This window comes from Neofelis nebulosa, chromosome 1 (genome assembly GCF_028018385.1).
Source record: "Neofelis nebulosa isolate mNeoNeb1 chromosome 1, mNeoNeb1.pri, whole genome shotgun sequence".
In the NCBI taxonomy this organism is placed as follows: Eukaryota; Metazoa; Chordata; class Mammalia; order Carnivora; family Felidae; genus Neofelis; species Neofelis nebulosa.
In genome coordinates this window covers 216380884-216405837 of record NC_080782.1, presented here as the reverse complement: position 1 = coordinate 216405837, position 24954 = coordinate 216380884, and the positions used below count along the sequence as shown (strand labels likewise).

Sequence of the window (24954 nt, the reverse complement as noted above, 5' to 3'; positions counted from 1 at the left end):
GATTCTACCTAAAAAAATGAGTCCAGAGAACTTCTCAACTTTTCCAGCTAATAAGTTAAAATTCTAATTTCCTAATGTGTATAACTCTGCCATAAATAAAATTCAGCTGGTAATTGACGGAATGCTTTTGACAAGTAGATGATACTGATCTAGTGTTAACGGGATATGCTCTTTGGGTTGCCTGTTAGGAGGGAAGCACAATGCTGACACATTCACTTTGCTACCATCAAATCCTCCTTGGAGCCAGAGGCCTTTAAGGAGGTGACTGTGGGCAAGGGGCTGAGTGCCTGTGGATGGCGTGGTTGCCAATGTGCAAAATGAGCCGATCTACTTAGATATTTAACTTTGCACCACGGCCCCTGTAGTTCATTCTAAGTGAGTTGAGTCAGGGAAACTTCAGTATTTTTGACATTAAGGGCCTAGCTGATTCATCTTCTCCTACGTATGTCATTAAACCACCTTAAGCTAATTGCCAAATGTGTCGGAAATATGTCATTGAAGGCTCTTTTCTGTGTTCAAGGTTCCCCATGCCAACAAAAGAATTTCTGTCCTTGGATATGATACGTTATTTCTAATGACCATGCTGGTCATCACAAGCATGACTGGTAATACGACTCTTAATATTTCTTATTTCAAAAGTATCAGGCAAAAAAAAAAAAAAAAGGTCTCTGTTTTTAAGAATCTGTTTTTCTATTTAGTTTGAGCATATTACACATTTTAAGAATAAATGTATTTTATAAATTTACTGCCTGACATAATTTTCAAACCAAATAAAGGAGATGGTTTGAAGACTGAAACAATGTCTTCCAAAATCACCATCCTTTTTTTTTCCTTACTAGACTTCTCTCCACTTTTGACTTTAGGCTGGAGATTGCACCACCAATTATAGTCTAAGTGGCATTCTATGCTCCCTTTAATTAACTGTCCATTTGACTTACACTTTCCCTGGAATCTGGGAAGTAACTGTTTTTTTTTTAAAAGGTCTTTCCCGCTTCCTCAGATTGCATCTAAGATGTTACGAATAAACAGAAACTGCAGTATCAACAAAGAACCTAATTAAGAAAAATATGCAATGACAGCAAATATGTAAAAGCCATCTTTACTGAGGATAAGTGACGATTCAAATAAGCTTTTTAGATAATAAGGAGTTGAGGGTGGGTAGCTTTTAAAATTCTATTCCGTAAGTACAATGCCATTTGCAGAATGACTACTAAGTTAATATCTACCTAAAGTAGTGGTTGTGTCACCCGAAACTACTCTAGCTAGTTTACTTGAATTCTACACTCCTGACAACATTCTGAAAGCAATGCCTTAACTGACTTGAGTAAGGAGAGGAAAATCTAAACCCTGCCCTGCTACATATTAAAAATGGCCACTAATCCACTAATTCTTTCACTATCCTCTATATCCTCTCCCTTTGAGACTTGGCATGCATTCTCTGTGCCTATCGGAACCACTGCCGGTTTTCAGACCCGGCCTCAGTTTGCAGCTTCTACTTCCTGTCCCTTCACTTTCTTTGTAACACGGCCACCAGAATGTGATGATGCTTCTCTCCACAGCTCCATGGAGAAGCCTATTCGGACAGCAACTGAGGCTCCTGGCTGACTTGTCCTGGTGGACTTCCCAGCCAAAGCCGGTCCCGGCTTGCCAGCCACGTGAAGTGGCTCCTCCAGAGACAGCTGATGCTGCATGGAATAGAGACGAACTGTCTCCACCATGTACCCAAACTGCAGATTCAAGAGTAAAATTAATGATTACTGGAACACACCTTCAAACCTTAATTCCAGGTATTCTGAAAGATTTTAAATTAAATGGGCAGTGAACAACGCAATAATTCTATTTTTTGAGCATTTGCTATGTGACTAAATGCTTTACATATCCTTATTTCCTACAATAACCTTATTAAATAGGATTATTTTCTCTATTTTACAAATGAGGTCACTATAGACTTGCAGATTAACTGCCCAAGATCACGTAACCGAAGGAGAGTATTCAAAACTGTATCTTGTCAGACTCTTAGTTAGGCACATGCTTAGCAGGAAAATGGGATGAAGGAAATTCCAAGCTAATGCTACAGGCTCAAATTCCCATAAAATACAGTATGGATTAGAAAACAGAATGTCAATTAAAACGTATATCCTGAGGGGCGCCCGGGTGGCTCAGTTGGTTGGGTGTTCGACTTCGGCTCACGTCACGATCTCGCAGTTGGTGGGTTCGAGCCCCGCGTTGAGCTCTGTGCTGACAGCTCAGAGCCTGAAGCCTGCTTCAAATTCTGTGTCTCCTCCTCTCTTTGCCCCTCCCATGCTCATGCTCTGTCTCGCTCTGTCTCTCAATAATAAATAAACATTAAAAAAAAATAATTTTTTTTAAAAAAGTGTGTCCTGAGAACACCCCGATATTGCTTAAGATAACTTTTCAAATTAGTGGTAGCATTTTTTAAAGCACACTATTTGGAAAACAACATTTTCTCAGTGCTCACAACTTCGTATCTGCTGTGTGCAAGTGCTCCATACTAAAAAGAGGTTATGAAGATGACCGACAAGATTCTTGCTCCAATGGTTCTTGCATTTTTGAGAAATAAGGCATGTTACACAAAGAGTTTTTTTCCACAAGGTACCAAGTTGTAACTACCATGCGTGAGGAATAAAGTGCTATGGGAATTTATTCATTCATTCAACAAATATTTATTGAAGGCCAACGCAGCAGTGAACAGATAGATATGGTCCCTGCTCTCAGAGAACTGACAATTCATGGTATTTCTTTTGCTGGAAACGCCAGAAAGACAGGGATACATTTTAGCTTGGCCTTGAATATTCCTGGGCTTTTGGCAGGTAGAGATGCAGGGATTAGGGCATTCAAGGTACAGGGATAACAATGACCAGAAAAACGAAAAACTCTAATGCACAAGAAAATTAGGACATCCATGGGGACTTTAAAGTGAGAACAATATTTTAGTGATCCTAAGATTCAACTGATTTTCAGTGAGATCATTATTTTATGTCCCAAAGGAAAAAAATACTTAAAATTTACAGCAGTGGCTCTCAACCAGGGGCGATTTTCCCTCCAAGGAACATTTGGCAATGTCTGCAAACACGTCTGGTTGTCACCCTGAGGGGGTGCTATTGGCCTTTAGCAGTTAAGGGCAGGGATGTTGCTAATTATCCCACAATGCACAGGAGAGAGGAATTACTCAACTCAAGATGTCAATATTGCGAATATTGAGAGCCATCAAACTACATAGGATGTCATAAATTGAGAGATGCAACTAGAATATTAAAAAAGTATTTGAAGATAGATGAAGTATAGTGGCTCAGTTTACCTGGGATGACCCAGGATTTATAAAGGATTACAGGAAAATATTGCTGGTACCCTGTATCTGAATCCGTTTTCTCAACTTTGGGATAGTAAAGTGATGATGACTGGGGCTCTATGAGATAATAATTCCAGGCAGTATAAAAGGCTGGCCCTTCATGATCATGCGTCCATCTATCGCTTTTGAGAAACCTTGTACTGTAATCACACTAATAAATCTTATTTCTGCTAATTGTGACTGATCTCAGGGGAAACAACACTGACTCACCAATCATGTGGTATATTTCTTACTAACTGTATTTAAAGCCCAGCTCTTAAGCCACTTATTCTCTGAGGCTCCTCCTTATGCTCTCAGCTTAAAATATTCTCTTTTTCTTGGAACTTCTTTAGCATATCACCTGTACTTCCCTAATAGTGTTCCTGTGATTTATCTTTCCTCTAAATCTAATTTTTGGGGGGTCAAGATCCATGGTTAGTTCACACCTGTAACTCTCAGAGGACCCACTATAGTGCCTTCACATCATAGGTGGTCAATAAATACTTGCAAAATGAATAATTGAATAAATATACAGTACTGGAAAGCTATAATTAAAGACAATTCCTCAGACTTTTCCTACGTCTTTTCAGCCTTTCCTCACAGGGCTCATTTTGCAAATCTTTAATCATTTTAGTAGCTCTCCAAGTTCTCATGCTTCACTTATAGGGTCTCAGAGAGAACAGAGTTCTTTAACAAGTCCTAACCACTACTTTACAAAACACCATTTAGTAAATTCGATGGAGTTTCCGATCATTTCCCCATGGGATGGCAGTCAGTGTTTGATCTCAAAACATGTAAAGCACCTTACACAGGCAGAGTACTAAAGTCCTCTGAGGAAACAAGGGACAGTGTGAATATAAATAGAAGCAGCAAGAAAATCTCTACTAATTGCTCACAAATCCCACATTACTGATGATGACACTTGAGTGAGGGAGGGGAGCTGGGGGACCTTAGGACTAACGAACAAAAATCTTACACTGTGTAACTACCACAGAGAAAGGAGGAAAATAAGCAAAGTGTTCCTTTAAAAGATAAGAAACAGATAGATTATTAATATTTTATTATCATATACCTTAATATTGAAATAAATGATTGTGGTCAATACATGTACGGAAATTGTGAAGGTCGTGGCTTAGATTAATTTGCAGGACTTTCTTGCTTTAAATTCCCCCTTCTCTTCCTTCAGAGTGCTTCTTGGGCATCAATCAATGTTTGGTGGTTGCTTCCAGCAAGTCTTTTGCTTCATTTATTTTGGTTGCTAAGTAAGGAGATCCACCTAGGAGGACAAAGAAAAAACAAATGGATTAAAACTTCATCACTGACGTTTTTAAAAGTCTCAAATAAAGAAAAACACTCGTAATTGGAATCCTCTGATATTTTCCCACACATTCATCCTGTTGACAAATTATTTTACCAGCTAAGTAGAAATCATAACAGCATAAATTAAATTTGTTTAGTGAAGCACTACAGATACCCAACAATCAAAGATAACCTCTGAGGAAAATAATGAAAGAAAGCTATGATCAGGAATAATTTGAAAAACACTCAAACATTTCATTGGTCAGACACTGCCATTCAAATATTTGATCACAGAATTTTCTGAAATTAAGTGGATGGTTAGGTAAATAAAATAATGGTCTCTGTCCAAGACTTTTTTTCTGTAAAGAGAAGAATATTCATCTATGAAGGAAGGTATCTTTCTGAAGGAGGTAAAGCAATCCACAGGAACTTTCAGAGATGTATCAAACCATACATTCCCACAAAAATGAAAAACGTGTTAGAAAATCAACTATGTACTATCCAATCCTAAAAATCGTATTTCCTAATGTAGATGAATGAACTAATAGATGAGTGGTAATAAAAATAATGTTTAAAGGAAATGCTCTCTGTTCTCCAAAATAATCCTATTAGGATACTTATGTATACTTGAGTATACATAAGATTAGATTACATACATTAGATTCACTGTACCCTAAAATGAAATTACATCAGTTCTTTTTTTTAGAATTCTTTCTAATGCAAATAGTAAGAAGGAAATTGAGCTGATTTTCAAACTCAGAATCATTATAAATCACAAACAGAACCTAACTGACATACAAAAATACTAGCCCCAAACAGTCACATTAGTATTTAAGCATTATATGCCTTCTCATTTCTACCCCTGAACATTTTTACTGCTTAATGCTTGAGCTAACAATCATATTATGGTTCACCTATCTCTCTGTTTTTATTTTTTTATTCTCCCCTTGAGTACAAACCATCTATGGCTTTTGAAAACCTCATAAGACCTCACTAGCTTACAAAAAAACAAAATACACCTAGATAGCATTGGTGTGTAAATTGTCCAGGTTTTACCCAAGCCTTTTATTAATATGATACCACCCACTTATATAGGAATAAAAAAGCAGGGAAACAAATCAACAAACATGGTTATAGCAGAAAGGGCAATGCTGGAGGAAGCTATATTTAGCTTTTTGCCCTTGAGGATAATAATGACATTTTTACATCAAGATTTGAACTGCTATAAACACTCATGGAATATATCAAGGAGTGTCCTTGAATATACAATATGAATTACAAGCAACGTTGATGAAAGTTTCCATATGCACTTGGTTATGAAATAAACTGATTTCATGATTATCTTTGAAAATGATCTTAACTTAGGTAATGTCAATCTTGGAAAGCTGTTTAAATGTTTAGAGTTACCAAGGCAATGCCAGGCATTCTGCATGTCCTCAACAAATATTAAAATATTAATTGAATTCAAATATAACCTGTAATTGATTGATATGCACTCTGGATATTGAAATCGTAACATGCTCATTTAGCAATTAGCAGACAGAAAAAAAGCCCACACTGAGCTCTGCACAGGGCGTGGAGCCTACTTAAAAACAAATTGAAACTTTCCCCTTATCTCACACCATATACAAAAATTGATTCCAGTTTATTACAAATACAATTATGTCAGGTAAAAGATTTCAGAAATTATCTTCATGACCTTGAGACAGGCAAAAATTTCGTAAACAGATAAAAAATGCACCAGGTATAAAGGAAAAATCTGACAAACTGGACTTTATTAACATTGATATTTTTTTCTTAAGTTTATTTAATTATTTTGAGAGAGAGAGAATGTGTGCAGGTGTGCATGAGTTGGGGAGGGACAGAGAGAGAGGGAGAGAGACAATCCCAAGCAGGCTCTGTGGTGTCAGTGCAGAGCCTGACACGGGGCTCAATCTCACAAACCAGGAGATCATGACCTGAGCTGAAATCAAGAGTCAGATGCTTAGCCAACTGAACCACCCACACACCCCTAAAATTAAGAATTTCTGTTCAATAAAGGGACACCATTAAGAGGCAAAAGCAAGACACAGAGAGAAGATATTTACAACACAAAAGACTCATGTCTAGAATGTTAGAATATATAATGTTCTCAAACGTCAATAAGAAAAGAAGACAACACAACAAAAAATGAATAAACGGAGAATATATATTCGTACCATGGAATACTATACAGCAATACAAATGAATGAATCATTTCTATAACATTCACTGCTACATAAATGAATCTCACAAAGATAATAAATGAAAGAAGATGAATACGGAAGACTGCACACTACAGGATTCCACTTACATGACATTCAAAAAAAGGCAAAGCTAATCTATGGCTATAAAAGCCTGACAGTGGTCACCTCTGAGGAGTGGGGAATGACAGGAAAAGTACCTGAGGAGAGATTTGTATGGTTTTATTTCTTAATCTGGGTAATAGCTGCATAAATGAATTCACTTTGTGACAATTCATTGAGTTGTATACTTATCATCTATGTACTTTCATGAATGTATATTTTAATTTTGAAAAGCTTATTGAAAAATGTACTGAGGTATGTCAACCTCCTGCAGTCTGATGACACTACAAATTCATACTGTCCAAAAATCACTAGGTTCAACAAACCTATGATCAAGACCATGATGATGAGGGTAGTGACTAGGCATTATTTGGTGTTTCCAATTCTATTTTCATAAATTAAAGAGTCTAAATCACAAAACAAAGTGTAGTAAGTTGCCCAACACCAGCCACAGAGTTCATATGAAGTGGAACCAGGATTCCTAGGAAGCCCGGCTCCTGAGCTGCCCATATTCTTCTTTTTTAAAAGATTTTAAAGTAATCTCTCTACCCAACGTGGGGTCAAACTGACAACCCCAAGATCAAGAGTCATACACTCCACTGACTGGGCCAGCCAGGTACCCCAAGCTGGCAATCTTCTTGATCACCATACCACACCATTTTGTTTACAAGATTTCTTGGGTATTAAATTCCTATCGTATCGAACATGTGGTTGTTGTAGACCTTTTCTGCTTTCTTCAAGCCCATAATCCCATCCTAGGCCATCCCCTTCCTTCTAGAGAAGATTGAAATCGTGAGTGTGATTTATCACTTGAAGTATATATCTAATGTACCCATTAGATAATAAATACCTTGAAGAACAACCTTATATCTCTGTATTATCAACACAGCTCTGAGTACACCAATGGGGTTTGAGGTACTCTTTGTGGAGGAGTAGAAAAAGTGATGAGTTACTATCTATTATTTTCTTAAAAGTTTTTCTTTAAGTTTATTAATTTTGAGAGAAAGAGACAACAAGGGAGTGACAGAGAGAGGCAGAAAGAGAACCTCAAGCAACCTTCACATTGTCAGCATAGAGCTAGACACGGGGCTCAAACTCACCAACGTGTGAGATCATGACCTGAGCTGAAATCAAGAGTCAAACACTTAACTGACCAAGCCCATCCAGGTACCCCATATTATTTTTCTTGCATCAGGTACCAGCTTCATAGAAGAAAAACCACTCCAAAGACCCAAAGATACGGAAAACAGTAACAAGAGTGTCACGAGTAGGTGCTTTAAAAAATAAATGTCTGCAAAACAGCGGAGTAAGAAATCCTAACAAGTACAAAAGAAAATAAATATTCTATAATTAGTAAGTGTTTCAAAGTTAGGTATAGTTATTAATAATTATATATAACTAATAATATTAGTTCTAACTTAATAACCATACCTAATTAAGTAGAATAATTGTTACTAATGTGAGTTTCATAATTAGCACACCAATCTGAGGATTAAGAAAATACAAGTTCCCTTATATCCTTGGGCTTTCCTTAGGTAGATCTTTTCATGGGTTTTTACATATTCTTTAACCTTCATTAAAACTTATGAATGTCTACATTCCAAACCTGTTAAGACAGAAGTAAAAAGTATTACCATCTGCTGATTTGAAGGATCCTTAAAGGCTACCCACAATTCTTAAAAGAAAGATGTTAAAATCATGTGGAGACAGATGGACTTCTGGCATGAGGAGTTCCACTGATCTGCTCCCCAGTGGAACCGGTGAAAACGATGTAAATAACCCCAGCCACTTAAAACCTCTGAAAATGGTCTTAAAAGCAAAAGTAAAAAAGAAACATCTATTCAAGAAAATCTATGACAATTCAGTAAGAAAGGCAGGAAACTGGTATTTGAACCAAAACAGCTTCCCTCCTCTCCTCTCGGCTCAGCCAGACAAACACTTCTGCTGGATTGATGCAGCCAAAAACACAGGGCTCCCCTCTCTCCCTACCTCCTGGACAAAGGGTTTTCTTTCTGGGAGGAGCATGATCTCCATTATTTCTCTTCCTTCCCCCAGCTGCCTGCTGCTGAGGCTAAGTGCTAAGCAAGTGATACAGAAGCTCTACCTTAAGTGTGGCTCCTTTAGAATACTGGGCCTCAAGAGTCCTTCTCCAGTCCATAAAGCATGGTGGTTCCACACAAGAGAGGCAAGCCAAGAAGACCTCAGGCTACTGCTCCCTGTGTTGCATGCTTAGATCCTACAGCGGGGGTTTCATTTGGAGAGAAGACTGCCATAGTTCCCAGTCTCAACTCCAGAGCCCTGGAAGATATTTTTCCTATGAAGTAAACAGGCCATGAAACAGAGAGCTCCAAACCTCTTTCCAAAGGAACTGACTTCATTTACAACAGAGCATGGAGGGTGCTCTCAAGGACGGTACAGGGAGGGACAGCAGAGGTTCTGAAAAGCAACTGGGAGAAGATTCATGAATCTAGTGAACATACACAGTGACTGTATGTTCACAGGACAGAAACAGGGAACAAACAGCAGAGAGGAGCCCTCCTGGGTTCAGAACAAACATCAGACACTGACTCCAGAAACCGTTTCATCAAAGATGCAACCAGTTGATTGCATTCATTCGTAGAGAAATTTGTGTCCCAGGGCATTGTTGAGAACAACTGAGCAACTGGTCAGCAATTAGTGGAGTTTACAATTGGGTGTGATCAAGAAAAGAGAGGAAGAGTGCCCGACCAATACCACTGTCATCCCACAGTGGCTGAGTTGCATACCCAAAACTATGCCGCCTTGAGGAACAGTGTAAAAAGCTTAACAAGGGGAGGTGGGGGGGTGAGGGTATCAACTTCACTAAAATAATCCAGTTACTAAACAAATAAATAAAAACAATAAGCCCTCCCTGGGGTGGACAAATACCCTGAGCTGCTACAATACATAATCTAAAATGTTCAGTTTCCAACAAAATACTATGAGGCATACAAATTAACAGGTCATGACAGTATGACCCACACATACACAATGAAAAACCAGCAACAGAAACTACCTGTGAAAATAATCAGATGTTGGATTTATAGGAAAAGATTCCCAAGAAGCCATTATACATCCACAGAACAAAATTGAAAAATCACTAGAGGTGCTCAAGAGTAGATTTGAACTGGCCTAAGAAAGAAGTAGTGAACTTGAAGATAGAGCAATTGAGATTACTCAAGCCAAAGATCAAAAAGAAAAAAGAATGAGAAAAAAAGAACAGTCTCAGACAAATGTGGGACATCATTAAAACCACAAATATACATGTAATGTGAGTACCAGAAGATGAGGAGAAAGAAAACGGAAAAAAAAAAAATCTTTAAAAAAAATAATGGTTAAAAATGTCCAAAGTTTCCTGAAAAACAATAACCTACTCACCGAAAGAGCTCAAACAAACTCCAAGAAGGATAAATAAAAAGAGATCTAAACACAGACACATCACAGTAAAAATGCTGAAAGTCAAAGGCAAGGAGAAAATCTATAAAGCAGTGTTAAACTAATTAAGTAAGGTGGCCATTGTACGGAAGTGGCTTTAATGCCTCAGTAGCCTACATAACCAAACCAAAACCTAAGCCTGTAAATCCCTCAACATTAAGAAATTGAAACCTGAGGGCAACTAATCACCAACAGCCAACCAGATTCTTCCAAATAAAGCAAATGCTTAAGTTGTAGTCAATCAAACAATTTCTTTGTTTTTCTTCTGCCTCTTCTCTATACAAGTATTTCCCCTAGCTCCTGTCAGTGGCGTGTTCCTAACCAACTGCAGTTTGGTGCTACCCAATTCAAACAGATTTTTGCTCAAATAAACCTTTTTAATATGCCTAGGTTTATTTTTAATTTTTTTTTAACGTTTATTTATTTTTGAGACAGAGAGAGACAGAGCATGAACAGGGGAGGGTCAGAGAGAGAGGGAGACACAGAATCTGAAGCAGGCTCCAGGCTCTGAGCTGTCAGCACAGAGCCCGACGCGGGGCTCAAACTCACGGACCACGAGATCATAACCTGAGCCGAAGTCGGACTGACCCACCCAGGCGCCCGCCTAGGTTTATCTTTTAAAAGTAGCAACAGGAAAACAATGTGTCACTTATTTAAAAAACCCTCCAATAAGACTGATAGCTGACTTAACAGAAACAATGGTGGCCAGAAGCAGTGGGATACATAATCAAAGTCCTCAAAGAAAAAAACGGTAGGCCAAGAATCCTAAATTCAGCAAGGCCTTCATTCAGAAACGAAGGCAAAACAAACACTATCCCATATACACAAAACTGAAAGAATTTATTGTTAGCAGACCATTTGACAAGAAATACTAGAGGAATTTCTTTAGGCTGCGAGCAAATGACCATAGACAGCAATCTGAATTCACACGCACAAAGAACACTAGGTAAAGATCACCATAATTATAGAAGACAATATAAACACATATTTTTCTTTCTTCTCTTAATTCACTGAAAAGGCAATGAATGGTAGAAGATAATACATACAGAATGTATTGTTGAACCTATAACATTTAGAAACATATGCAAAATATATTTGCTAGTAATAGTACAAAGGAGGTCTGTGGGAACAAAGCTAATATGGACTAAGGAAATAACATGAGATGATGAAGTAGTAATACTAAGCGTACTGTTGGGTTTGTAACATTAGTAGATATAATACGTGTAACAATACCACAAAAAGGGTACACAAGGAATAGAGCTATGTAAGACTAATGTTTCTAAATATTACTGGAATCTAGTACAAATATGAAACAGAGTCTGATAAAGGAAGGGTACATATGAGAAACCCTACAGCAATCACTTTTTAAAAACCTCAGAAACAGGGGCGCCTGGGTGGCGCAGTCGGTTAAGCGTCCGACTTCAGCCAGGTCACGATCTCGCGGTCCGGTCCGTGAGTTCGAGCCCCGCATCAGGCTCTGGGCTGATGGTTCGGAGCCTGGAGCCTGTTTCCGATTCTGTGTCTCCCTCTCTCTCTGCCCCTTCCCCGTTCATGCTCTGTCTCTCTCTGTCCCAAAAATAAATAAAAAAATGTTGAAAAAAAAAAAATTAAAAAAAAAAAAAAAAACCTCAGAAACAGTGAAAAAATAATTAATGAAATTAAAATGCTAGAAAATATTCACTCCACGTAAAAGAAAAAAGTAAAGGAGGAACAGAGGAGTAAAAAAAAAAAAAAAAAAAAAAAAAAGACATGAAACATAGAAAACAAAAAGTAAATCAGACATAAATCCAACTATATTATTAGTAATACATGTGAATGGGTTAAACAATCCAATTAATCAAAATGTTTTCAGATTTTATTTAAAAAAACATGACCCAACTATATGCTGTTTGCCAGACACAAAAACACAGATTGAAAGTAAAAGGATGCAAAAAGATATATCATGAAAAAACCAACCATAGAAAAGCTAGAGTGCATATTCTCAAAATAGACTTTAAAAATGTAAATGAGATTTTTAAAAGGAACACCTAATAGGATCAAATTCATTAAGAAGACATAACAATTATAAACATGTATGCATCTAACAACAGAGGACCAAAATATATGAAACAGAAACTAACAGCATGAAGAAAGAAGCAGACAATTCAACAACAAAATTTAATGTCCCACTTTCAATAATGGATATAACAACTAGAAAAAAGATCAAGAAAACAGAAGAATTGCACAACACTTATACCAACTAGATCTAACAGACATCTACAGAACAAAACACTCCGCCCCCCCAAAAAGCAGAATATACATTCTTCTCAAGTGCACATGGAACATTCTCCAGGAGAGACCATATGCTAGGCCATTAAACAAGCCTCAATAGGCTAAAAGGATAGAAATAATCACATGTTTTCCAAACACAATGGTATGAAATTAGAAATCAATAAGGACAGATTTAGGAAATAAATATGTGGAAATTAAACAACATATTCTTGAACAATCAATGAGTCAAATGAGTCAAAAAAGGGAAATTAGAAAGTACTTGAAGATAAATGAAAATGAAGACACAACATACTCAAACTTATGGAGCACAACTAAAGCAGTGCTTACAAGGCAATTATAGCTATAAATGCCTATGTTAAAAAAAGAAAATCTTAAATCAACGACCTAACCTTCAACCTTAAGACAATGTAAGGAGAAGAATAAACTAAACCCAAAGCAATTATAAGGAAGAAAACAGTAAAAACTTAAAACAGAAATTAATGAAAGAGAGAACAGAAAAAAAAGAATTACAGAAAAATCAATGAACCCAAAAGCTGGTTCTTTGAAAAGAAACCTTTAACTTGTTGATCAGCAATAAAAACCTTTTTCTTGTTCGACCAAGAAAAAGAGAACAGATTCAAATTATTGGAATTAGAAACCAGTATTACTATCAACCTTAGAGAAATTTAAAAAAGGTTATAAAAGAATACTATGAACAGTTGCATTTCAACAAATTGGATTACTTAGATAAAATGGACGAATTCCTTGGAAGACACAAATTACTGAAACCTGACTCAAGAAGGAATAGACAATCGAATAGACCTATAACAACTTAAGAGATTGAATCAGTAATCAAAAAACTATGCACAAAGAAAAGCCCAGGCCTAGACAGTTTATAGAAGAGGAGGAAACACTTGCTAACTCATTTTATAAGGCCCACATTATCTTGATACTAAAACCAAAGACATTACACTAAAACTACAGATCTATATTTCTTATGAATATGTATTCCAAAAACCCAAGAAAATACTAGCAAACTGAATATAGCAACATATAAAAAAATTATACGCTAGACCAGGTGAAATTTATCCCAGGGATCTGAGGTTGGTTTAACAACTGAAAATCAATTAATGGAATCCATTACATCTATAGAATAAAAAACAAAAATAGAAGGGAATTTCCTAACCTGATAAAGGGCATCCATAAAAAAAACCTACAGATAATACCATACTAATGTGGTAAAGACTGGATGTTTTTCCCTAAGATCAGAAACAAGACAAAAATGTCTGTTCTCACAACTTCTTTTCAATGTATATAAATATATATATTCAAACATCAATAAGTACATTAAACATAAAAGAACTAAATACTTGTATTAAAAGTCAAAACCTGTTAGATCTCATTAAAAAACTAAAACCTGCTGCTTAGAAGCGTCAAACTTCAAAAGTTAAAAAAGGCTGAAAGAAAAAGACAGGAAAGGATATACCATGTAAACATTAACCAAAAGAAAGCTGGGGAAGCTACAGTTTCAAATAAAGCAGACTTTATGGCAAGGAGCAATACTAGATATAAAGAAGGATATTTCAAAACGAGGAGTCAATCCACAGGAAAATATAACAATTCTAAATTATCTGTCCCTAAGATACCATATAACCATGCCATCACAGTAAGTGAAGCAAAGTATATAACCATACCATCACAGTAAGTGAAGCAAAACAAACAAAACCTAAATGGAGAAATAAACAAATACACAACCATAGTAGGTAAACAAGAAAACAGCAAGGATATAGAAGATCTAATCGACAAAACAATTTACCTTACTCATATATGTTTAATATTGAATTCAAGAATTACAGACTATACAATGTGTTCACAGATTACTTACCAAAAATTAACCATATATATGCTGGATTATAAAGTAAGGTTCAAACAACTTCTAAAGAACTGAAACCAGAGTATGTTCTCTTCCCAAGTGGAATGGAGACAGAAATCACTAACACAGATAACTAGAAAATATTCGGTCACTAGGAAATTAAGGCAATATATGTTAACACATGAGTGAAAGAAAAAAACTTTGAACTAATGTTAGCTAAAACCAATGATCTGAATATTCAGTTTAAAAAACAGAAAAAGAACAGCAGGGTGCCTGCGTGGCTCAGTGGGTTAAGCATATGACTTTGGCTCAGGTCGCGGTCTCATGGTCTATGGGTTTGGGTCCCGTGTCGGGCTCTGCACTGATAGTGCAGAGCCTTCTTGGGATTCCCTCTCCCTCTCCCTCTCTCTCCCTCTCTCTCTCTGCCCCTCCCCTGCTTGCTCTCTCTCAAAATAAATAAACTTAAAAAAAAAAGAAAAAAGAAAACGAACAGCAAATTAAAACCAAAGTTAGAAGAAATAAAAATAACAATTCATGATACAGAAAATTAACTTACAAATGCAGAATAACAAAATACAACCATAAGTTTTTAAAAGACTAATACACATATATTGACCTTTAGCATGACCTGTCAAGAGAACAAAGGGGATGATACCAATGAACAAATTACGTTAACACTGAGAATGAAAAAGTAGTGAAAACCACAGCTACTACAAACATTAAAAAGGTATTAAGGGCAGGGGTGCCTGGGTGGCTCAGTCAGCTGAGTGTCTGACTCTTCAATTCTCTCAGGTATGATCTCACCGTTTGTGAGTCGGGCCCTGAGCTGATAGTGCTGAGCCTGCTTGGGATTCTCTCTCTCTCTCTGCCCCTCCATCGCTTTCATTCTCTTGTTCTCTCAAAATAAATAAATAAATTTAAAAGACAAAAAAAGGGGGAGGTGTGCGGTAGCCGTCTCTGGGCGCGGAGGTGTCCGGAATTTCACGGTTTCTCGAGAGGGAGAAAGAGAGAGATTGCACACGTGCACTAGGTGGGGAGGACAGAGGAAGAGGGAGAGAGAGAATTCCAAGGAGGCTGCAGGCTATCAGCGCCGTCCGCGCAGAACGCGACACAGGCCTGAGTCCCGTGAGCCGCTAGATGATGACCTCAGCCGAAATCCAGAGTGGAACGCTCAACCGCTTAACCAACTGAGCCAGCCAGGTGCCCCAGTGAGCCTTTGATTCTCAGGAAGACCTCTTTCACTGTTTCCAGTGTTTCAAAGTAGAATTTTAAAAAGTGTTCGAGGGGAAGATGGCGGCATAGGAGGACGCTGGGCTCAGCTCGTCCTGCTGATCGCTTAGATTCCACCCACATCTGCCTAATTTACCCAGAAAACCACCAGAAGACTAGCAGAACGGACTCTCTGGAGCCAAGCGTAGACGAGGGGCCCCTCCCGGAGCAGACCACCAAAGGCAAGGCGAGCTGAGCCTGCCCCTCCCGCCCCCATGCACCTTGCGGATCCACCCCGGCTAATACGCCAGATCCCATCGAAGCAGCGCCAGGAGCCTGGCAGTGTGCAAGCAACCCAGACAGAGGCCACCCCACTCCACGCACAGGGGAAGAGCCCTGCAGTACCGCGCCACCCCAGGGACTATCCAAGATGACGAAATGGAAGAATTCTCCTCAAAAGAAACTCCAGGAAGTAGCGACAGCTAATGAACTAATCAAAAACGATTTAAGCAATATAACGGCGCAAGAATTTAAAATAATATTTATAAAATTAATCGCTGGGCTTGAGAAACGTATAGAGGACAGCAGAGAATCTATTAGTACAGAGATTAAGGGACTAAGAAAGGGTCAGGAGGAGCTAAACAATGCTATAAATGAGCTGCAAAATAAAATGGAGGCAACCACAGCTCGGATTGAAAAGGCAGGGGAGAGAATAGGTGAATCAGAAGATAAAATTATGGAAAAAGAGAAAGCTGAGAAAAAGAGAGATAAAAAAATCCAGGAGCGTGAGGGGAGAATTAGAGAACCAAGTGATGCAATGAAACACAACAATATCCGTATAATAGGGATTCCAGAGGAGGAAGAGAGAGGGAAAGGTGCTGAAGGTGTACTTGAAGAAATAATAGCTGAGAACTTCCCGGATCTGGGGAAGGAAAAAGGCATTGAAATCCAAGAGGCACAGAGAACTCCCTTCAGACATAACTTGAATCGATCTTCTCCTCGACATATCATAGTGAAACTGGCAAAATACAAGGATAAAGAGAGAATTCTGAAAGCAGCTAGGGATAAACGTGCTCTAACATATAAAGGGAGGCCGATAAGACTCGTGACGGATCAGTCTACTGAAACTTGGCAGGCCAGAAAGGAAAGGCAGGAGATCTTCAATATGATGAACAGAAAAAAAATGCAGCCGAGAATCCTTTATCCAACAAGTCTGTCATTTAGACTAGAAGGAGAGATAAAGGTCTTCCCGAACAAACATGTGATTTTGAAATAAAATTTGGATCAGACTCTAAAAAATAAATAAATAAATAAATAAATAAATAAATAAATAAATAAATAAATAAAAGACAAAAAAAGTTAATAAGGGGATATTATAAACAACCTTGTGCCAATCTGAAATTTTAGGTGAACTGGAAAAACTCCTATAAAAAAGTTACCCAAAACTAGGGATAAGGAGAAACAGAAAATCTGAAGAGATGTATATTTTTTAAATGCTGAATCTGTAATTTTAAACCTTCCCACAAAGAAGTCTCCAAGCCCAGATGGCTTCATTGGTGAATTCTTACAAATATTAAAACAAGAAGTAACACATCTTACACAAACTCATTCAGAGAACAAAGGAGAACACTGCCAATTCCTTTAAGAGGCTAGAGTGACCCTGATAGCAAAATCTATTAACTTTCTAAAAAAGCAAAACTACAGGCTAATTTTTCTCACAAACAAAGGCACATTTTTCCTTGTAAATACCTTAAGTACTATTTATGCCTTATTTAAGAAATCTTTACCTACTCTGTGTTTTGAAATATAGAGATGTATTGCTGTTTCGTATCACACATTTACATTAAAATCCATTAAGAATTAACTTTCTATATGATGTGAGATGGAGTCAACATGCATTTTTCTCATATGGGTGTACAGACACTTTGGTGCCATTGCCTTTACTGGTGCTAAGGCACTAGCAGTTTACACACCAATGATGTTTTTGCAACATCATTACAAATGTCCACACAGTAAAAGGAAAACAGTTTCACCTAAGAGCTCCTGAAAGGGTCTCAGGAACCCCTGGTGGCCCACAGAGCCCACCTTGCTAAGGCTGCTATATATCAGTGAGAATGAACACACTATTGCTTCACATTACAATATGGATAATTCTCACAAGGATAAATACTGAACGAAAGCAGCCAGGTGCAAATGACTACACACATTCAAAAGAGGCAAGATGAATTTGTGATACTATGAATCAAGACAGTGGTTCTTTTTAAGAGTGAAGTAGAACTGGAAGGGCTCATGAAGGGGTTTCAGGGGTGTGGTGACGTTCTAGTTTTTGACGTAGGGGATGGTTATATAGGTGTGTTTGTAAAAATTTATGTAGATATATACTTATGATTTGTGCACTTTTCTGCTTGCATACTTCAAAACGGAGTATATTCAAAAAAAGAAAATGAAGCAGAGATTGAGGAGAAAAATTTCTTAAGAAGTAAATTACATCACTCTACTCCTTAAAAGCTGACAGAAACTTCCCACTGTGTTTAGAATCAAGTATTACACACCACCTACAGCATTTCATTATCATAAAGCACACCTGCAGTTTTCAAAATGTGGACACCACCTCATCTCCTGCTCTCTCTCCCCTTGCATATTACACCCCTATCATTCTAGTCTTCTTCCAAGTAATTAAACACCCCTAGAGCCTTTGCTTATGCTAGTTCCCTGGCCTTGCAAGCATTCTTCACACAGCTGGCTTCTTTTCATCCTTCAGGTCTCCTCACGGAGGCCTTCCCAGTCATGTATGTAAAGCTGCCTTTCTCACACCCTTTACTACACTAACCACAACGTGAAATAGGTTTACTTCTTTTTTTCTGTCTCTCCAGTAGAATTCATGCTCCATGAAGCCAAAGATCCAGTTGTCCTGTTTTACAGTGAAAGCCCCAAGATTTACCACATCTGGCACATTACAGAAGTTAAATAAATACCTTCTGAATGACTGAAAGAATAGTTACAGATGGTTTCATATCAATCAATAAGTATGTAAAATATTTCATATGATCATTATGTATTATCAATCCCAATTCTATTTTACCTGTAAATTTTATTTGCTTACTTTTTATCCATTTTCTTATTCATTACTCATGAAAAAAAAAGTTCAAGTGTCAGCTATACAAACTATAAAGATGAATAACCCATGTTCTTTATGTTTTAAAGATCACATCATCTATTTACCAAGGAAAATCAATGTGGATAAAACAAAATCATACATTTACTAAAAAAGTTATTAACTCAAATACACAGCCTTAAATCTAATTAAAATTGTTGAAATAAGGGGAAGAAAAGATGAGCCCTTTGAAACAAGTATGAGTCTAGTACATCTATCAAAAAAGGAAATCAAGCTAATTAAGCACCACTTTTTCTTAGTGAATCCATTTTGACTCTTGGTGATCATGTCTTTCTTTTTATAAATGTTTGCAGTACATCTTCTAAGTGTAACATATTGTAATAAATTGTAATATCTTATTACTAGGGCTATTTGTCAAATTTAGCTTCTTCTACAATGAGAGTAATTAGAGGAAATCCATTCAATGGTATACTTTGATTTGTCTGTAGCCCCAATATTTAATTTTTATTGAAACACTGTGAAAGAAGAGTGACAATAAACAATGTTTATTGAAAGAGGGCATAAATGAGAAAAGACAGAGAATCTCTGCTGCAGGCAGGTAAACTGCAGCTAAATGTAAGAACTTTCTAGTAGTTAGAGCTGCCTACCAACAGGCTGCTTGTAAAGCAGAAAGCTCTCCATCACTAAAAATCTTTCAGGAGAGCTAACAGGCCATTTTCCCCAGGATGAGCAGAAACAGTCCTGACTTAGGAGGCAACATTGATCAGATCAGTGTCTTTCAAACTATGGTAAAAAAGCACCTTTTAAAATATTTCCAATTTGTAGTGGACCGATACTTTCACAAATTACAAAAGTATCACACATTTGGATGTCACCACAATGTCAAATTGCTACAGAGGCTTCTAAATGCTTACTTTGATTTTTGTTTGAAACTCACTGCATACAGGTGACAAGCCGGCCTGCATGCACGAGCAAACTATCCTCTGAGTAGCACTGGATTAGAGAGTTTGTAAGAGATCGTTGAGGTTCTACAGTTTTTCAAATTTACCTAGTCTGTCTTCCTTTCTATATTCATTCATGAGGCATAATATAAACTACTTATTTCCAAACATCTAGCCTCTCCAGCAATTTCAAAAAAAACATAATCTAATCTGAATACATTAGATCAACTGAGATTTTATCTCCCTAAATTGAATAGCAAAATTTACTTTTTACCAAAGCACATCTGAATGCTTATTTAAAACTGGTTACAAAAAATGTATTTTCAGCCATTACCACACCTACTTTTCTGGTGTCACTTTCTTTGCATAATCTGATAATGAAATGTGTGACAAATTATAGTTGATCACACATCTGAAGTTCTAACTTTGTTTTACTAGCTGGCGGTAAAAGTGACTTGGGGATAAAGTAGGGGTATATTCATGAATTTCAGAAGCATGGAGTAGAGGATTTAAGTTTTTTCAACTACCTATGTAACAGTCAGTGCTGATCTGGCCAAAGCAATATGGTGAAGAATTAGAAAAAGAGGAGACAAAATTAAGAGTTGCCCATTCTCGTATTTCCCCCAATACTTCTGGCTTTCTCTGAGGACAGTGAGACATTTTTGTTTAAAATCTGTTATCTTCTTCTCATTCAGAACAAAACAAAACAAAAAAATAAAATAAAACAACCTTCCTTCTCAAGAGACAATTTCAGAATTTATGGACTATTATCTCCCAACTCCATCATCTATGAATATTCTCCCTTCAGTAATTCCAGTATTCCTTAATTCACACTACTTGTACTAGAGCAGGAGTTCTTTTTTATGTTTATTTATTTGAGAGAGAGAGAGAATGTATGTGCATGTATGCAGAAGAGGGTCGGGGGTGCGGGGTGGTACAGAGGATACAAAGCAGGCTCTGTGCTGATAGCACAGAGCCCGATGTGGGGCTTAAACTCAGGAATTGTGAGATCATGACCTGAGCCAAAGTCAGATGCTTAACCAAGTAAGCCACCCAGGTGTCCCTAGAACAGGAGTTCTTAACTGTGAGCATATGGCTGGGTGTTGAGAGGTCTATGAACTCTCTGAAACTCCAAATGTTTTTTAAAATCGTGGGTGAATGAGCAATTATATGGACAAAATGTACACAGTTGCCAACATATTCTTAAAGGGTACAATAATCCAAAATGATTAAAAGTATCTTTCTTAAAATGTGATCTGGGGGCACCTGGGTGGCTCAGTCGGTTAAGCGTCCAACTCTTGATTTCAGCTCAGGTCATGATCTCACGGTTTGTGAGTGTAAGCCCCACATCAGGCTCTGTGCTGACATCATGGAGCCTACTTGGGATTCTCTTTCTCTCCCTCTGTCTGCCTCTCCCCATTCTTTCTCTCAAAAATGAATAAACTTAAAAAAAAAAAAAAAAAGTGATCCGAATAGAAATACAGAGTACAAGGGCACCTGGGTGGCTCAGTCGGTTAAACATCCGACTTCAGCTCAGGTCATGATCTCACAGTTTGTGGGTTCGAGCCCTGTGTTGGGCTCTGTGCTGACAGTTCAGGGCCTGGAGCCTGCCTTGGATTCTGTGTCTCCCTCTCTCTCTGCTCCTCCCTCATTCATGCTCTGTCTCTATCCCTCAAAAATAAATAAAAGTTAAAAAAAGAAAGAAAGAAAAATACAGACTACAGGTTTTTCGTTAATTGAATAGGTATATAAAGACATGACATTCTATAACCAAAAGGACTTTAGAAATAAATCCCTTCATCTTCCAGAACATAAAATTGACATTTGGATAGTTTAAGGAAGTGTTCAAGGCCATAATGCTGGCTGGAAGGCAGAAGCCAGAGAAAAACACCAGCCTCCTGCTTCCAGGTCCCTTCCCTAACATCCTGCCTCCTACACAGGGCCAGACAGGATTATCAGTAAGCATGCTACAGGCAATCAACAATCCCACCTCTGATAAATATATGACCTCAACACAAATCAAGTAATTTTTTGAATACTACTGTATAAGATACACATTTTCTTTTTTCTTTCACTACAGGTAGCTAAAAATAGATGTTCTCTTAGATCCATTTTAGAACTGGTTTCCTTGCCAGTAGACACCGTCAACAACTTGTCAATCGTCTGAAAGACCTGAGTGCCTGATCCCACTGCAATCAATCAGAGAAGGGCACACACTTGACCTGGAAGGGACAAAGGATGTTTAGGAGAAAGAGGGCTTTAAGGAGGCACTTTAAACACATTTCTGCCTGAGTCGATTACCTCAGAAACCCCACAATACAAAGTAATAGTTGAGTAGATCTTTCAGTAACTGTTAAAGCTATTTGGAAATTTTAAGCAAAACCTCTTTTCAAAGTTTATTTTCTGTTTATTCATACTAAAGAATAGCAAATGCAAAAATCAATGATGATGTTTAGTGAAAAGAATTTTTATAGGAAATAATTAAGTAAGAAAACTCAAAAAGAATGCCTTACTTTGGTGTGAGTTAGGATGTGTAGAAATCCAAAATTTGTTTTTAATTTTTTTCAAAATAATTAGAAAACTGAAATCCTGTAAATAAGAATCCAAAAAACCCTTCACTCCCCCCCGCCACCCTTGACTTCTGAAATACAGTGCAACTTTCTACCATCTGTTATTTTAGAGAAGAAACAGTAATGAACATATGGGCTTTCTCTCTCAAGCAGCTGTAGTGTAGTTAAAGTTATAATAATTGTCTTTCTGTAAGATAAATTTACATTAAAAACCTGGCCAGTTAAAAACAAATGGCTCAGCCTCAGAGCCTTCCAGAATAAAATTAAGAAATACAGAATTATCTATGACATATTACAGAGATTTAGAGGATATCCTCTAAATCTTATGTTTTTATGTTTAAGGTTAAACCAACATAACTCATGATGCCCAAATCAGTTTATACAGAGTCTACAATTCATGTTTTCTCTTTCCCAATCAAAATGCTAGGAGCCTCAAACAGTAGTTAGGTACACATATATAAAAATCAGTAACTAAATTCTTGAAAGCTTATGATATAAACCCACCACTTCTGTGGGTCAATGAACTCTAATCCAAAAGCATATTTATTTCTAAGAAAAATCACAATACATGTGGCACATAATCTTCCATTTCAAATATATGTATGTATGTGTGTGTGTGTGTGTGTGTGTGTATACATATATCACTTATAATGAGTTTAAGTAAACTGAAAAGAAATTCAAAGCAGATTCACATCCACATATTTTGAAAATTAGGAATTTTGCCTACCTTTATCTGGGTGATTCAAAATCATAATTCTCCTATGAGCTGTTCTAATCTTGGCTTTGCCAGCAGATGGGCTGTAAAAAGAAATTAAAGTGCTTATAATAAATAGTGTCAAATGCAGATTATAAATTAACAGTTTATATGGGTTTTAAGGAATTAAAAACTAATGAGAATTTCACCATCTTGTGGATAAATATGAAATTACAGCTTGTCACTTAATTTTACTATCAAAATAAACCGTTGATTCAATGTCACATGCATTTTTCTTCCTTTGTAATGCCAATCTCTATTCTTAATCACTTTAAAAAATAAAACACAATATATAGGGTAGGACAGGCACAGTCTATAGATTATACTCAGTTTGAAAACTTATGCTTCAAGTTATCTGAGGAGAAGGTATTTTATATAGTGTAAAAGACACATATTCAGACTCCAGAGCTCCTAGACTACCAGATTTTAATCCCATTCCTATTTAGGATAGGGGTAACCTTGGTGAAATTTTTTAACCTCCCTGTATTTCAGTTTTCTCATTGTAAAACAGGGCTCAGAAAGACACATTCCTCACAGAGCAACTGTAAGGACTGAATCAGTTAAAGCCAACAAAGTGCTAGATCAAGTGTTCCAAACTAGTTAGCTTTTATTATTACATTTCAACAAAGCATCTCAAACCTCTTCATAACTCATAATTTTTTTAATATAATTTATTATCAAATTGGTTTCCATACAACACCCAGTGCTGATCCCAAGTGCCCTCTTCCATGCCCATCACCCACTTTCCCCTCTCTCCTACCCGCCATCAACCCTCAGTTTGTTCTCAGTCCTTAAGAGTCTCTAATGGTTTGCCCCCCTCCGTCTCTGTAACTTTTTCCCCCCCCCTTCTCCTCCCCCATGGTCTTCTGTTAAATTTCATAGCTCATAATTTATTTAGCTTGGGAGAAACCTATGGGAAAAGCCTAGCTGTTAGAGCCTATGCTGTAAACAAAAATTAAAGGAGAAAGTTAAATAAACCTAAAATTATTTCAGTAAAAACTAATCTATCCAGTATTGGAAATGTTTCTCACTAGCACATTCTCCAGGCAAGGAAACAAAATTAACACTAACAACAACAAAATTCTGGTATTGCTTATTAATAGCTATATTATCTTATCTAAGCTACTTAGTATTTATGGGTCTCAAATGGGGATAATAGCAACTGACTTAAAGTATAGCATGGCTGTTGCAAAACTCAAAGTAATTTAATTCATATGAATGAACCACACTGCAATAGCTAAAAAGCAGGTACTTTTAGAGAGATATTCAGACATAGGTTTAACATCCAGATTCCACCACTCATTAGCTACAAAACTCTGTCTTGCTCACTTAAACTCTCCTAAGTAAAATGGACATAATAAACCACCTCCCAGAATTATTCTAAGGATAAATTAGATAATGCAAGTAAAAGGATTAGCATAACATCATATACAGTGTTCGAAGTGTTCAAAAATAAATAGTTTTTAGTAATTATTATGAAGACAAAGGATGCTTATGAAAGTACATTACATATTTCCTTTCAAAACTGGGGTATAAATAACCTAATTTGACATCTCTTGAAGGACTCAAAAGTATTATCATGAGTATAAATTAAGTGCAAAGAAATTCTTAAGGTCTGCAGAGATTTGCTTACCCTTGTTTTAAAGAGTTCTAGAATGCTTTCCATTTAAGTTTTTCTATTTACTTTTAGAACTGCCTCCTTTGCTATCAGCTGTCAAGCCTTGATTCTGCCATTGTTCCAGTCTCTAGCTATTCCTTGACCATTACTTACTACTTCTAATCTTCTGAGGTTAAATACCAGATCACCAAACATGTTA

General features: G+C 37.0%; 1 protein-coding gene across 1 annotated transcript in view; it reads right to left on the bottom strand.

Annotated features, from left to right (window-relative positions):
• Window positions 1-4392: 4392 nt before the first annotated feature.
• Window positions 4393-24954, bottom strand: part of DNAJC15 (DnaJ heat shock protein family (Hsp40) member C15) — a 70767-nt gene continuing 50205 nt past the window's right edge. Inside the window, exons 5-6 of the mRNA XM_058684341.1 lie at window positions 23111-23181; window positions 4393-4625 (exon numbers count right to left, since the gene is read on the bottom strand). Of these exons, the coding sequence (XP_058540324.1) occupies window positions 4555-4625; window positions 23111-23181 (142 nt within the window). The 3' untranslated portion in view covers window positions 4393-4554. The remainder of the gene's footprint in view (window positions 4626-23110; window positions 23182-24954) is intronic.